Genomic DNA, 13,888 nt, shown 5'->3' on the forward strand with positions numbered 1-13,888 from the left:
TAAGGCAAATTTAAATTTAAATTTGAATTTTAGCGCCTAATTACATGTCTCATTAATTCTATTAATTAATGACTCTCTCTTTCTCTCTCTCTCATTAATTTCGTTTTGTTAGTGTAAAAACTACAAATATTAATTTCGCCACTAAACCAATCCAATTTGTTTGGTGCAATTACATGCATTTTTAGTTTTAAAATTTATATATTAATATATATTAAGATAATTATACTGGTTATTTGAAAATTGATGTATATACATTCATATTTTAGTTTTTTTGTTTTTTTCACATTTTAGTTATTCCATCATTTTTCAACGGCTACTAATTATGTATAATATGTCACATTTTATATAAAAGTTAAATTATGGTTTTTTACATTTAAATGTTTTATTTACAATCATATAAAACTTGTAAGCATTGTTAATAATATATATTTTTATGATTTTTATGAATTTCTTAACATATTTATGCGTATCTTGATTTTTCGTCTGTATCCATGCATATTCAAAACGTATCCCGATGTCTCTTAAAATTGTCTTTCCAATACAACTTGCGTTTCCGATACTTTAAACCTTGGTCTACACCACTTTAAAGATGTTGTTAGTTCATCACAGCTTATGCTTTTAGAATATGCATCATATGAACTTACATCATCATCATCCTCCTCCTCCTCGGCATCCGAATCATTCAGTCCACCTGCTCTACCAAGCAGCTTCTTTAGCTCCTTCCCAGATTTGCTAAGCCCTCCCTCTTCTTCATTAGCTTCATCTTCATCCTCTTCATCCTGCATACGTGTAAAGCACAAAATCCTTTCTATGAATATCCATTACTTGCGAACATACATATTAAAGAAGTAATACATTCAACATTGAGATCATAGTATCTCTACACAGTACAGAAAAGTCAAAAACAACAAGGTGTTAGTAATACAAGGCATATCTGAAGTTATATGAATAATAAATGAAGCAGCATGCAAGATGATGACTTGAGAGGGAGTGAAATGTCAAATGGAGAACAACAGCTCATTCTATTCGATACCCATCTTTGTTTTCAAAAGGGAGTTGAACAATGAAGTCCTCAAGGCATTTTTTCCCTCCAGCCTAAACTCGATTCCTTGTCATAGTTAGCTGAGAATTCATTCTTTTTACTATCATTCTGAGCATAGCTTTCAAGGCGCCAAGGCGAGGCTGGGCATCAGGGGGGCGCCTTGTTGCCTAGGCGATGGATTTTCTTTTTTTTTTTTAATGTAGAAAACATAGATCCTATGGTAGTTCCCTACGTACCATAGCCATATTTCCTTAATAGTTATTCATAATTTTCATAAGAAAGGTACCATAGCCATATTTCCTTGCTAATTATTCATAATTTTCATAAGAAAAGTATAGAGTTCATGTTAAAGTATAGAAAATCAACATATTCATGAGAAAAAAAAAAAAGGAAAAGAAAGTTTTTAGGGTTCAATACAGCATTTAGCAATGTTTGTATTGATTAAGTCCTAACAGATGAGAAAATAATAAAAAGAAATTAGTATATAAACACACAAAATGAATATTTTAGTTTAATAATACCTATTTTATAATTATAGTGTCAAAAAATAAAGAATAAAAAAGTATTTTACAATACATAGTTCAAAACTGCTTGGCAATTAGGCGAGGCAAGCCTCAAAGTGCGCCTTGTCGCCTAGACATCAGCTTGACAACTATGATTCTGAGTTAGAGGAATCCAGAATTTGAAGATACTTGAAAGAGGATAAGGAGCTCTGAGAAGGATGGGTAAGAATGAGAATGTCGAAGTCCTCGATTAGGAAATCAAGCCCCCTATATATTGAAGAGGTTTGCCATGGAGACATGCATGGTTCAAATCATTCCAGAATGTTCCTTGCCTTTACAGAGGGAACAAACCTGGGTTTTCCTTAGAACATGTGTCCTCGGGGGACCATTGTATGGTCCTACACATGGTTTTGAGTGCCCTGAGTGTAGACACATATCCTGGGGGGACCATTGTACCATCATGTGCAACCTCCTTGACCTCCATCGCGATTCTGCCACATGTCTCGGTCCAATCACGATATCCTAGAGGTTGTGCCTAGTCTGATCCCCGTGAGTTCCCATAGGAATCCTGCTGGGTCCGGAAAAGATGCAATATTTCAGACTCGTAATGACATACTGAGGTCTCAATATAGTTGTATACTAATCAACTCTCTTACATTAGACCCCCCTGCTTAACAATGAGGGAAGCCATTTGTTAAGCAGAAATTGGGTCAGGCATTTTCACAATCAACCTTGTTTTCCTCACGTCTACTTCTAGTCTTTCCTCTATTGCCTCGTTTTCCTCTTGAAGGTGTTTCAAGGCCAGGCAGCTCGTCAGTGTATTCTGCAGTAGCTCTCTGTTAGTCTGTAAAGTTTGCAATTGGGTTACTAATTTCCTCGCTCGTTTTACTGTTTTCTTTTTTTTTTTTTTGAAGAATGCTTCTTCTATTACTAATATTATTCAAAATTAAAATTTATCAAAAAATATTATCCAAATCATTGAGTGAAACACAAATATAGATACAAATTCAACTCAGCCCTCCACCAAAGAGCATATACAACTAGAGATAAAAAAAGAAAGAAAGATTAAAAAAAAATAAAAAGCCAAATTACAAATTACAAGCTCGTCCTGTGCAACCCTAAACTAAAACATCTCTTCCCACCCCAGCACTAGTCTCACCAATGATCTAAAAGTCCAAGGAACTTGATTTTGTGATTCACCCAACAGAAGATGGTTTCACAGTCCCCTTCAACTTCCAGATTTATCAAGCCCTGCATCCTCATCAACTTTGACCCTTGAATTAATGCCAACAATTCAGCTCTCAATGAAATTACCTTCACAAACCAATCCTGATAAACTACAAAGTATGTTGCCACTTTCGTCCCTCACAACTCCCTCTAACCGGAAGCCCCCAGGTTGCCCAAACAGCACCCATCAAAATTTAGCTTGATCTTTCCAGCATCAGGAGGGGACCATTCAACAATCCTAGGTTGTCTGCTACATTGAAAACGCACAACAAGCTTAGCTGCCATTCCTTCAGTAAATCATTAAAGGAAACCCCTTTGAAATCATCACAAATCACTGCCCAATGAGCAGCCCTCATTTTATAAGTTCAAAAACCTCCTCCACCTACTTATGACATTCTCCAAAAATTATTGCATTTCATTTACTCCACAATCCCCACAGCACTGCCCCCACCCCACCCCCACATAATGCCATGAACAGATCTTCCCTTCATTTGATGCTGCTCACTCCCTCCCAAACAACAAGAAAAAAAAAATAGCTGCCACAGTCTAGAAGCAAAGGAACAATGCAGTAATAGGTGGCTAATGTTTTCCACACTGAGCCTGGATCTGTCAGCCATCCCACAACAATTTTGGAGTCTCCTTCAATTACCAAATTCTGAACTCCTAATTGTTTTGCAATCTGAATACCTTGTACAGCCACTAAAATCTCAGCTCTAGTAGAGTCTCCTATTCCCACAGGGCCTGAAAACAAGGCTAAGAAGGAACAAGATAAAAGTAAGTGGGAGCAATCCTCACCACTAGCCCTACAAAGTACACACCAATTAGGGGACAAGCACATGAAAGGCCTTTTCTTCTGCAAGCAGTCCAAGGTATTGATCTTACTATAAAGCACCTCCAGCAGAAAATAATAATTTTACGTGGAAATAATCTTTTGGATAAGGGGACCATAATCTCATATCCAATCTAAGAGGGTCCAAAAAAACACTACCAAGAAGAGACAACAGGTCTGAAACACTCTCCGCACTGGTGCATCTTATGTAAGAAGAATGGTGAGAGCTGTTATCACTTATTAGTTTCTTGTCCTTTTGTATCAGAAATCTGGTGTTGGTTTGTCTCTCTTTTTGGTTGCAGGTGGCCCACCCCCCCCCCCCAAGTGTGCAAAGCTTGTTTAACTCTACTTCAGTGAGAGGTTTAAAAAAGAGGTAAAATTTTGTGAAGATGTGTAAGAGCAGCTGTATGTTGGACAGTGTGGGAGGAAAGGAATCAACAAACTTTCCATGAAAAGGAAAAGAACAAAGAAGCCATCATTGACTTAATCTATGTTAGGGTGGTTCATTAGGTCAAGTCTATCAAGCTATTTGAAGGATTCTCAGCAAGAAATATCATTAGAAATTGGAAAGAAGTACCTTGGTCTGCTCGGTTGATTAATTCCCCTGTTCCAACTTCCAACTTGGTCTCCTCCAACTTTGGGGTTCACTAAATTGAATTTTGATGGCAGCAGCGAAGGAAACCCAGGCCCTTCAGGTATAGGTGGAGTGTTCAGGGACGAAGAAGGTCGAATTTTGGCCATGTTTTCAGGGCCTACAGGTTGGGGGGATTCTCTGAGAGCTGAAATTTCAGCAGTATTAGAAGGAATAAAAAGAGCCAAACAGATGAATATTAGGAAGTTGCTGGTGGAGGGTGACTCTAGAGTGGCTATTAACTGGCTGCAAAAGGAAGATGTTAGTTTGTAGAAGTTCTCAAATGACAAAAAAAAAAAAAGAAAATTTACCAGCTCACTCAAGACATGCAAATTCAGTTTCAGTGGTCCAAGAGGAGTGCCAATTCATCCCTCAAGCCTTTACGAAAACCAAAGTCCCAACTTAAGGAAGAGGGTGAGGCAGGTGTTGGGAGAAAGTGAGAGATAGTTTTTTCCTTGAAGAGAGGGACAGGTACCGGTCCTTAAGGGTACAGAGTTACTAGAGTTGACATCATACCTAACATAATTCAGAAATTGAGGGAGGATACTCTGGATTGCTTTCCACGGAGTTGCCAACATAGCTCGACGTGATACACTAACATCCCATCCATCTTCCAATCTGCCGTGTATACTAGCTATCACTTCATGCCACAACCTCTCCCTTTCTAAGGGCCATTGTCCACCTCCACAACCATTTTCCTAAGAGAGCTTGATTCTTGAGAACTAGCATTCCTAATCCCAGTCCACCCTCCTCTTTACTCCTACAAACTATTTCCTAGTTAATTAAGTAATCTTTTTTTCCTCCCCTGGCTCCCAAAGAAAATTTCTCATTAGTCTCTCAAACTTCTTAGTCTCCCTAGTAGGAATCCTAAAGATAGAGAAAAAATAGAATGGTAGGTTTGCTAGAGTGGCTCCCAATAAAGTCACTATACCCCCTAGAGAGATGTAGTTCTTTTTCCAAGAGGCTAATCTTTTCTCAAACTTTTCCAAAACTAAGGTCCAAAAACTACTATTCTTTGGGTTAGCACAAGTGTTTTAAAAGGTGTGGGAGGCGTACGCCTGGAGGCGCGCCTCCAGACAAGGCGCTCCCAAAACACCCTGAGGCGTACGCCAGAGGCGCTGACACCTTTGAGGCGTACGCCTCATGCACTTTTTTCATGAGGCTTGCTAGAGGTGTACGCCTCATGCACATCTTATATAAAACGACAAAAAAAAGAAAAAAGCAAAAAAAGGAAAGGAAAACAAAGGGAAGGGAAAGAAAAAGAAAGAGAAGAAAAAAAAAAAGAAAAGAAAAGAAAAGAAAAGGGAAGGGAAGAAAAGATAAGGGGAAAGAAAGTGATTTGCCCCTTACCCCTTCGACTAGGGGAAAGAAAGTGGTTTGCCCCTTACCCCGCACCCTCTTTTCAGCTAGAGGCGTACCCCCCCCCCCCTTTCAACTAATGTTATGCATCTTTATTCTTCTTAATATAAAAGATTTTTATTAAAAATAAAGAAAAAAATGAGATCCCCCCTTTCTCTACATCCTCCGAACCCTCCTCTTAGGCTATGTTTGGTTTGAAGGAAAAAGTAGGGAAAGGAAAGGAAAGGCAAGGAAACCTTTACAAACCTTGTATAGGTTTTGATATCTTTCCCTTCCTTTCCCTACCTTTTCCTTCAAACCAAACATAGCCTTAAGGAGGCTTATGCCTCTTGCGTTTTGAACTATGCCTCACGACTCTAGGTAGTGGAACGCCTCGCATCACACCTCTGTGTTTTAAAACATTGGTTGGGACCAACATTGGGTAATGGCCTTTTTGCTTCTACCCCTTGCATGATCAAATATAGACCCTTTTTCTTTTCTTTTTTTTTTTTTTTGGGTAAATTCAAATTTAGAGCATACTTTTCCATGCACAAAAAGAAATGATGGAGAAGGATTTGGCAGATGAGGCTGTGGTTGGAAGTCTCACAACTTAAATGGTCAAGAATACATACAATGTTGAGAGGAAGCTAATTCATTGTGCATGTTTCCATGATTCATGAAGAATATAGTCACATCAAATTCCAAGAAAAAAGAAAAAGATAAATGTTAGGAAGAACCTTGCAATAGCCAGTAAGAATGACTTCATCACCATCTTCTAAAAGGACCCCCCCTTCAACTAATGTTATGCATCTTTATTCTTCTTAATATAAAAGATTTTTATTAAAAATAAAGAAAAAGTGAGATCCCCCTTTCCTCTTCCTCCTCCTCTTAAGGAGGCTTATGCCTCCTTGTGTTTAGGAGGCTTACGCCTCTTGCGTTTTGAACTACGCCTCACGCCTCTAGGTAGTGGAATGCCTTGTGTCACACCTCCACATTTTAAAACATTGGTTAGCACCTAGAGGGAGACCTAGGTACTACAAGGGCCAAGAAGAAATGGGACAACCTAAACAATCCGCCACAAACTCAAGAACCCTCCCATTCATATTAACACCTACCACACAACTCTTGTCTAAGTTTATCTTCAAATTGGAGACATTCTAAAAGTATTGTACCAAGGCTCTAAGATTCCTCACTTCTCGCCTATCACCCCCTTCATAGAAGATTATGATGCCATCAACAAACTATAGGTGGGTCATCCAGACATTGTTCCTTCCTACCCTCCAACCTCTCACTTCCTCTTCCCTATAGGTGAAAAGAAATATCTCCAAATCCACAACACCCAAGGACCTCCAATCCACAAGACCATAGGCCTTTTCTAAATCCAGCTTACAAGAAAAACCTTGATTTCCCAACTTTCTCATGTCCTCCACATACTCATTTGCTATTAAAATCTGATTTGGTATTTGCCTTCCTTCCACGAAAGCACCTCGTGCTTGACTAATGAAGGAGGGCAGCACTACTCGAACTCTCACAGATAGCACTGCAACTGGGATTTTATAGATGCTTGTCACTAAGCTAATCGACCTAAAATCCTTTGGGTCCTTTGCATCTATCTTCTTTGGGATTAGGGCTAAGAAGGTAGCATTAACTCCAAGGTTTACCTTATTCTTGTCTACAAATTCCTAAAACACCCCTACAAGGTCTTCTCTAACCACATCCCAACAGTCCTGATACAAAGCCATGGTGAAGCCATCTGGACCAGGTGCTTTGGATCTATCCATTGAAAACATTGTTTGTATGATCTCCTCTTCACTAAAATCCCTTTCTAACCAATTTACTTGTTCTTCAGACAACCTAGTTCAATCCATTCCTTCCAAAATTGGCCTATTATTCAACAATTTCCTATAGATTGATTTGAAATTATCCACAAACAATCCAGCTATCTCATCTTGGTTTGTGACTTCCTCTCCATTCACCTCTAAGTTGGCCACAAAATTTTTTCTCCTCCCATTAGCTAATGCATGGAAGAATTTTGTATTTCCATCCCCTTAATCCATTTGTGTCTTGACTTTTGCCTCCAAGAAATTTCCTCTCTCCACCTGGACACCAAAGGATCCAAAATCCTTTGGGCTTCTTTGGAATCTAGTTCCTCAATCCTGGACACCAAGTTAGTTTTTTGCTCCTCTATCCTTCCAAAGTGCTCCCTATTCCGCTCCTTGATTTTGGATCTCAATCTTTTTAGCTTTTTGTGGAATCTCACTCCCTTCCACTTCACCCCTCTCAAATCTTCTCTCCACCATTCCCCAACCAAGTGCACAAAGTCTAGGTGAGTTAACCACATATTCTCAAATCTAAAAGGTCGTGGACCGGAGCCTAGATTTTCAAGACTTATCAGGACTTAACTGGATAGGGTAGTGATCAGAAGCAACTCTAGGTAAAGCTCTAGCCACCAAATTCCTCCAATGGTTCTCCCACTCTTCATTAAAGAGGAATCTATCTAATTTTGAGCAAAGGGGATTTTCTTGGAAATTAGACCACCTGAAATTGGCTTATAAGAGGGGCAAATCCTTTAGTTCACACATACTAATCAGTTCATTGAACTTTCTCATGCTGGTCATAACTGATCTTTGGGGGTTATTAGATTCATTACAAAACCTAATTACATTGAAATCCCCCCCAGACACCAAGGACCATCCCATAGACCTTGTATACCATATAACTCTTCCCACATCTCACATCTCATTCCTTTCTCTATAAGTGTTTGGCCCATAGACATTGGTTAGAACCCAGGTGAAACCATCCCCTACATTCCTGAACTTTAAAGACACAGAAGTAACTAGACCTCTAGAGGCTCCCCAAGGAGCCGAAGTCCAACAAACTCCTCTTGATCTCCACACACTTCTGACCCATCTTCTGTCCAATTCTGCCAGCTTGGTTTCCTATAACAACACTATGTCCAATTTCTCTCTTCTTAGTAAATCTTTAATTGCCCTTCCCTTTCTTTCACTCCCTAGACCTCTCACATTCCAGCTGATGATTTTCATTGAAAAACTTCTTTCAAAAAACCCTTCCCAACAGACTCCACCTTATAGCAGAACCTTTCTTCTTTCCCTTCTACCACTGAATACAATGTCACCCTCAATGTCTGAGATTAATCTCTCCATTTCTGACCTTTTCATCTTTTTCCTTTTCATATTACCCTCAGTCTTCCTGGTTGATGCACTGGCTTCAGCCTCTCCTCCTCCCCCCCCCCCCGCCCAAATTATAGCTTATGTCACAATCCTTCTTCTGAAGAGATACCACTCACTCCCTGTGATCTAATCCCTCCCTCTTTATACTCCTCTAGCAATGCACAAATATGCTCCCATGTCTTCTCTAGTTCCACTCGGGATGTTGGAGCATCTGTTTCAAGCACAGGAGGCACATTAGTAACCAAAAACGAATGGACAACAATACCTGTGTTGTTGGGGACCAAGGGGGCATCTTCCGAGGGAAGGGAACCAGCATAAGAAGGCAGGCCTAAACCTATTCCCTGTGATTGGATTCGTATTGGAGAATTTACAGTATAATTCAATACCCTGTCAACTTTAACAACCAAGCTCGTCTTCCGGTGTTGCCCATTTTCTGGTGTTACATTACAGATCAAAGTGTTAGGCTCTTTCCCTTCCAAAATCATATCCTGCTTTTGTGAATTATTCTCACTTGAGCCATAACCGTGGTCTTCACAGGCTGATCCATTATTCTCACAACATCATCCTCAATTGTTTGTGAATTAGCTTCCTTTCCCTCCTGAAAAAGTACTTCCGTGCCCAAACTATCTTCCTCAAAAACATTACTCGAGTTGCTCAGGTCGATGCTCCCTAAGCTTACTGTATCATCTAAGTCAGTATCACTAAAGTCTTCCTCAGAGTGATCATCCTGCCTAAACTCCTCTAAATCACTTCACCTGATACTCCTTGGGTTGCGCTTTTCCAGCAACAATCTATTTAACCTTGCCGACACAATCCATTGCAGTGAGCTTCCAGGAAGAGAAAAGTTCGATTTCTCTGACTTTCAGGCTGTTGTGCTCAAAGAAGAAGAAAATAGATGGTCCTTACCATCTATCGTCACCACTCCCCTGGTCATGTGATCCTTTAAGTTAGACTTGGGTCCCTTTGATGGGCTGATAAGCTTCGGCCCATAAATTGGTCTAATATCTTGCTCCACCTGTCCCACCTTAGATGGGCCCATAGCAGTTGGCCCACTAGGAGTTTTCTCCCCTAGTCTGTTGGATAGCCCATTTTCTGAATTCTGGGGCCCACCTATCTGAGAGGGCCCACTCATATTTGCCTGACCTAGATTGGGTAGAGATGGGACCCCACTTATTTTTAATGGACCCAACGGTACAACTCCCCTAAATTCCTTTGACTTCGGTCCAAAGGAGTTGACTGCCCCCTTTTAACGCCATTTGTTACAGCTAAAGCATATGATCTGTCAGACACCCAGCTATTACCTTGTTGATCACGTCTAGGCTTCCCATCTTCAGCAAGGCTTTTGAATTTCTAAAAGCTTGCTCACCCTTTTTTGTGTAATTGTCTCTTCCTTGCATGTCTACCAACCCCTTGCTGCCACATAAGGTTTCTTCTTCAACCTTGTTGTCTTCCTCCCTTTGAGCTTCCCTCCACAGTTCAGCCTTTATGGAGGAAGCCAACCAGACCACCAAGAAAGCACCTTCAACTCTCAAGTTCACTTTCCTGGGGATCTCCTCGGGCTTGACTCCATTTAATAGGATTGCTGCAGACCTGAGATCTCCCCAAAAAGCACCAGCCAGTCTTTCTCCACACAATACTGCAATGGCTTCTGCTACATCATTCCAAAGATGGAATGGTAAACCAACCACACGCACTATCAGCCCTTCCAGAATTGAGGAATCCTTTGAATTTGATGAAGGAGACCACCTGAAAATGTTCACTGAGCCAAGTTAATCCTGCAGACACAAAGCCTCAACTTCTGGCTTGTTATCCAGAGGATCAAGCAAAGATTTTCACCCATCAAAAGGCATTCAACAATCAGCCTGTTGGACCATTCTCCTTTTTTCCGCCGATACCAGTAGTGCCACTGTATTTCCAGCTTGCACCAAGGTAGAAACCATCTGGTTGGGGGGTTCAAGGTTCACTACCGTCTTCGAGAGATCCTCCCTTTCCTTCTTTTCTATAACTTTTTCCATTTCTGTTTTCATCCTTGACAGAAAATGTCTGTAAACCACTCTACCACATTCAATCCTACCAACAACACCATAGCCATCTTAGCTTTCCAGATTTTCAAGCTGATCTGCCCTCTGATTCTTAGTTTTTCCAACAGAAAGTTCTTTGCCTCCACCTTTAGAGATTTTCTCCCCCGATTGACCTCCATGAAGTTCTTCTCCTCCATTTTTTTAACCCTTCCCCAACTAGAAATGAGCTCCATCAGAAGACAAATATTCACGGTTTCAAAAGTCAGACAGCATTTAGTTTATAGATAACTGTTATCATATATAAAAGGTCTATTTCTTTTATTTTTTTACATCTATTGCATACCATATAGTAAAAATAATAGAAAAATAGTTGGAAATCATCAAAAACTTCCTGAAGTAAAGAGGAACAGTTGTTTGTCCAAGACCAAGGCTCCATTTTTCTTCCAACGGCAGATTCAATCGAAATAAAGCAGGGCCTTCTTCCCTGTTCGTTTCTTCTTCTTTTTTCCTCACCGGTTTGCACCGAAAACAGGGCAGAGCCCCTCTTTATTACTTTCTTTCTTGTTTTTTTTTTCTTCCACAGGTTTCTACATTAAAACAGGGGCAGATTTTCCTTTCATCATCATCAGTTTTACCCTAAAAACAGGGGTTCCACCCGCCTTCTTCCTTCCACTGATTTTATCCTTTTACACGTTATTTATTTCTTTCTTCTACTGATTTGTTTTAGTTTTCCTCTCATTTTTATACTAAAACATTGATCTTTTTCTTAGACTCATAATAGGTTTTGTTGTGATCTTGACATCTTGTGGATTCACATCACATTCAGTTGAGGTAAACACACTTATTTTCCATAGTTCTGATGTATCTGTGTTTAGTTTTTATTTTTTTATATTTTTCAATACAGTCATTCTTGTCACTTAATAATTAATTTAATTTTTTTTCATTGATTTAAGGTTAAGGTGCTTCCATAGTTTTGTGCGTGAATATTTAATAAAAAATGGCTGATGTGGGTGCTAGTCAAGAAGAAAGCCAAGGAACTCAAGGAAATAGAAGAGATCCAGCTTGGAAATATTGTCACTTGCAAGTAGGGGTGGCAACGAGCCGAGCTTCTTACAAGCTATCCGAGCTCGGCTTGTGAAAAGCTCAACTCGATTCGGTTTAAACTGAGCTTCGAGCCGAGCTTGAGCCTGATATATAGGCTCATTTGCTAATTGACTCGAGCTCGAGCCTAGCGAAGCTCAGCTCATGAGGCTCGCGAGCCTAGTATAATAAATAAATATTTTTAGTATATACATACATACATATACATATAAATATATATAATAAATAATTTTTATTTTACATAATAATATTTTATATATAATTTTTTATTTTTTATATATAATAGTAAATAATTTTTATAATTAGTATTTTTTGTATGTAAAATAAAAAATATTTTTATATGTATATTTTTTATTTAAAAAAAAATTGGCTTGCAGTCGAGCTCGAGCTCAAGTCTCTAGCTCGAATTGAGCTCGAGCCTATGTCAGTTACAACGAGACAAGCTCGAATAGCCAAGTATTCGGCTCAAATCCACCCCTACTTGCAAGATCCCAAGAACACCAATGACATGTAATTTTTGTCGGGGCAAGTTCGAAGCCAAGATCGAGGCGGGTAGACAACTACCACCCCGCTTGTCCCCAGAGTTTCATGTTTCCCCAAAACCCACCCCAAACCCAATGAATAGTTAAATGGCAAAGCCCCACAAAGACAGGTTAAATTGCCATCTCTATTGGTGTAATAGTTTGTAGGTGATAGGGTTAGCAATGGTGCAGATATCATGCAAATTGAATTCTTGGCTATACAAGAAAGTGTTGGATTAGCGCTTTTTCTATGTTGGATGACATTAGGAGCAAGGCTTCCTTTTATATGTCTTCATAAGTAAATTGGAGCAACGATAAGTTCATAGGGGTGGGCATGGGTCAGTTCGGTTCGGTTCCAATGGCAGAAACTGGAACCTTACCCTGTAGGGGCCGGTTCCAAGTTTTTGGAACTAGAACCTACCCTGTAAAAGTCGGTTCCAATGTCGGTTCTAGCCTTAGAAATTCTGGGGTCAGTTCCAAGGTCTACCCATGGAACCTGTTCTTTCTTTACTCTTCCCCTTCAAAAGAAATGAAACATGTCCTTTAAAAAAATGAAAACAAATGATCAAATCACTAAACTAACTCAATGGTAAAGTGAGACCATGGCATTTGTAACCATGAGTGCTTGGGTTCAAATCTTCACATCCTTAAGAATATTATGGAATTTATTTCAAGGCAAGTTTGGTTCCAAGGCCGGTTCATTAGGTCGGTTTGGATAGGGTAAACCCCTAGACCTTGGAACCGACCTAGGTGAAGGTTGGTTCTAAGAATTTGGAACCAGACCCTACCTTGTAACAAATTAGGTGGGGTCGGTTCAAGGCCAGCTCGAGGTCAATTCCAAGAATTTGGAACCAGACCCTACCTTGTAACAAATTGTGTCTACAAAACTGCTTCCCAATGCCTAGACATAATCTTCTACTTTGACCAACTCTTTAAATAGTCTACAAAGTTTATATAGCAATCCATCAAGCCATGGACGGTGATTTAAAAGGTGCGCCTAGGCACACAGGCGAGGCGCATTTTACTGTATGTGCTTTACTTAGATCCTAAGCACACCATTTTCAAAAGGTGTGCGCCTAGTGCACCTTGCACTCGAGTCCAGACATGCGCATTTTGAAAATCTGTGCATTTTTTCTTTTCTTTTTTTTTGTGCGTGTGTTTAGCAATTGGGCCAAGGGCTCCACCCCCAGACCCTCAATCAAGCCCCTCGAGGCAAGCCCAAATTTGCCAATGTTGATCATTCATTTATCCTGGTAAAAGATATTTTTAAAAGACACTTAATGTTTAGGCTTGCCTTGAGGGGCTTGGTACAAAGGCAGCTCGTAGAATCAAGAATGCATAATGTTTAATATCACATTAGCCATTTGAAGTAATGCAATTGGGGAAAAAATAAAGATATTAAGAGCTTCCATGCTTGACTCCTACGATTATTATGAGTTTAGAGTCTATAAATAATGTATGCATGTTTTACACAAGGGCAATGA

General features: G+C 39.7%; 1 protein-coding gene across 2 annotated transcripts in view; it reads right to left on the reverse strand.

Moving 5' to 3' along the window:
* Positions 1 to 13,888, reverse strand: part of LOC148878386 (transcription initiation factor IIF subunit alpha-like) — a 28,996-nt gene that overhangs the window by 2,498 nt on the left and 12,610 nt on the right. For both annotated transcript variants that reach the window (XM_088954029.1, XM_088954036.1), the window contains exon 7: positions 645 to 779. In XM_088954029.1, the coding sequence (XP_088810155.1) occupies positions 645 to 779 (135 nt within the window). The remainder of the gene's footprint in view (positions 1 to 644; positions 780 to 13,888) is intronic.

The sequence above is a fragment of the Nelumbo lutea genome, chromosome 1 (assembly GCF_056320005.1).
Source record: "Nelumbo lutea isolate HS-2025 chromosome 1, American lotus-T2T, whole genome shotgun sequence".
NCBI classification, from domain to species: Eukaryota; Viridiplantae; Streptophyta; class Magnoliopsida; order Proteales; family Nelumbonaceae; genus Nelumbo; species Nelumbo lutea.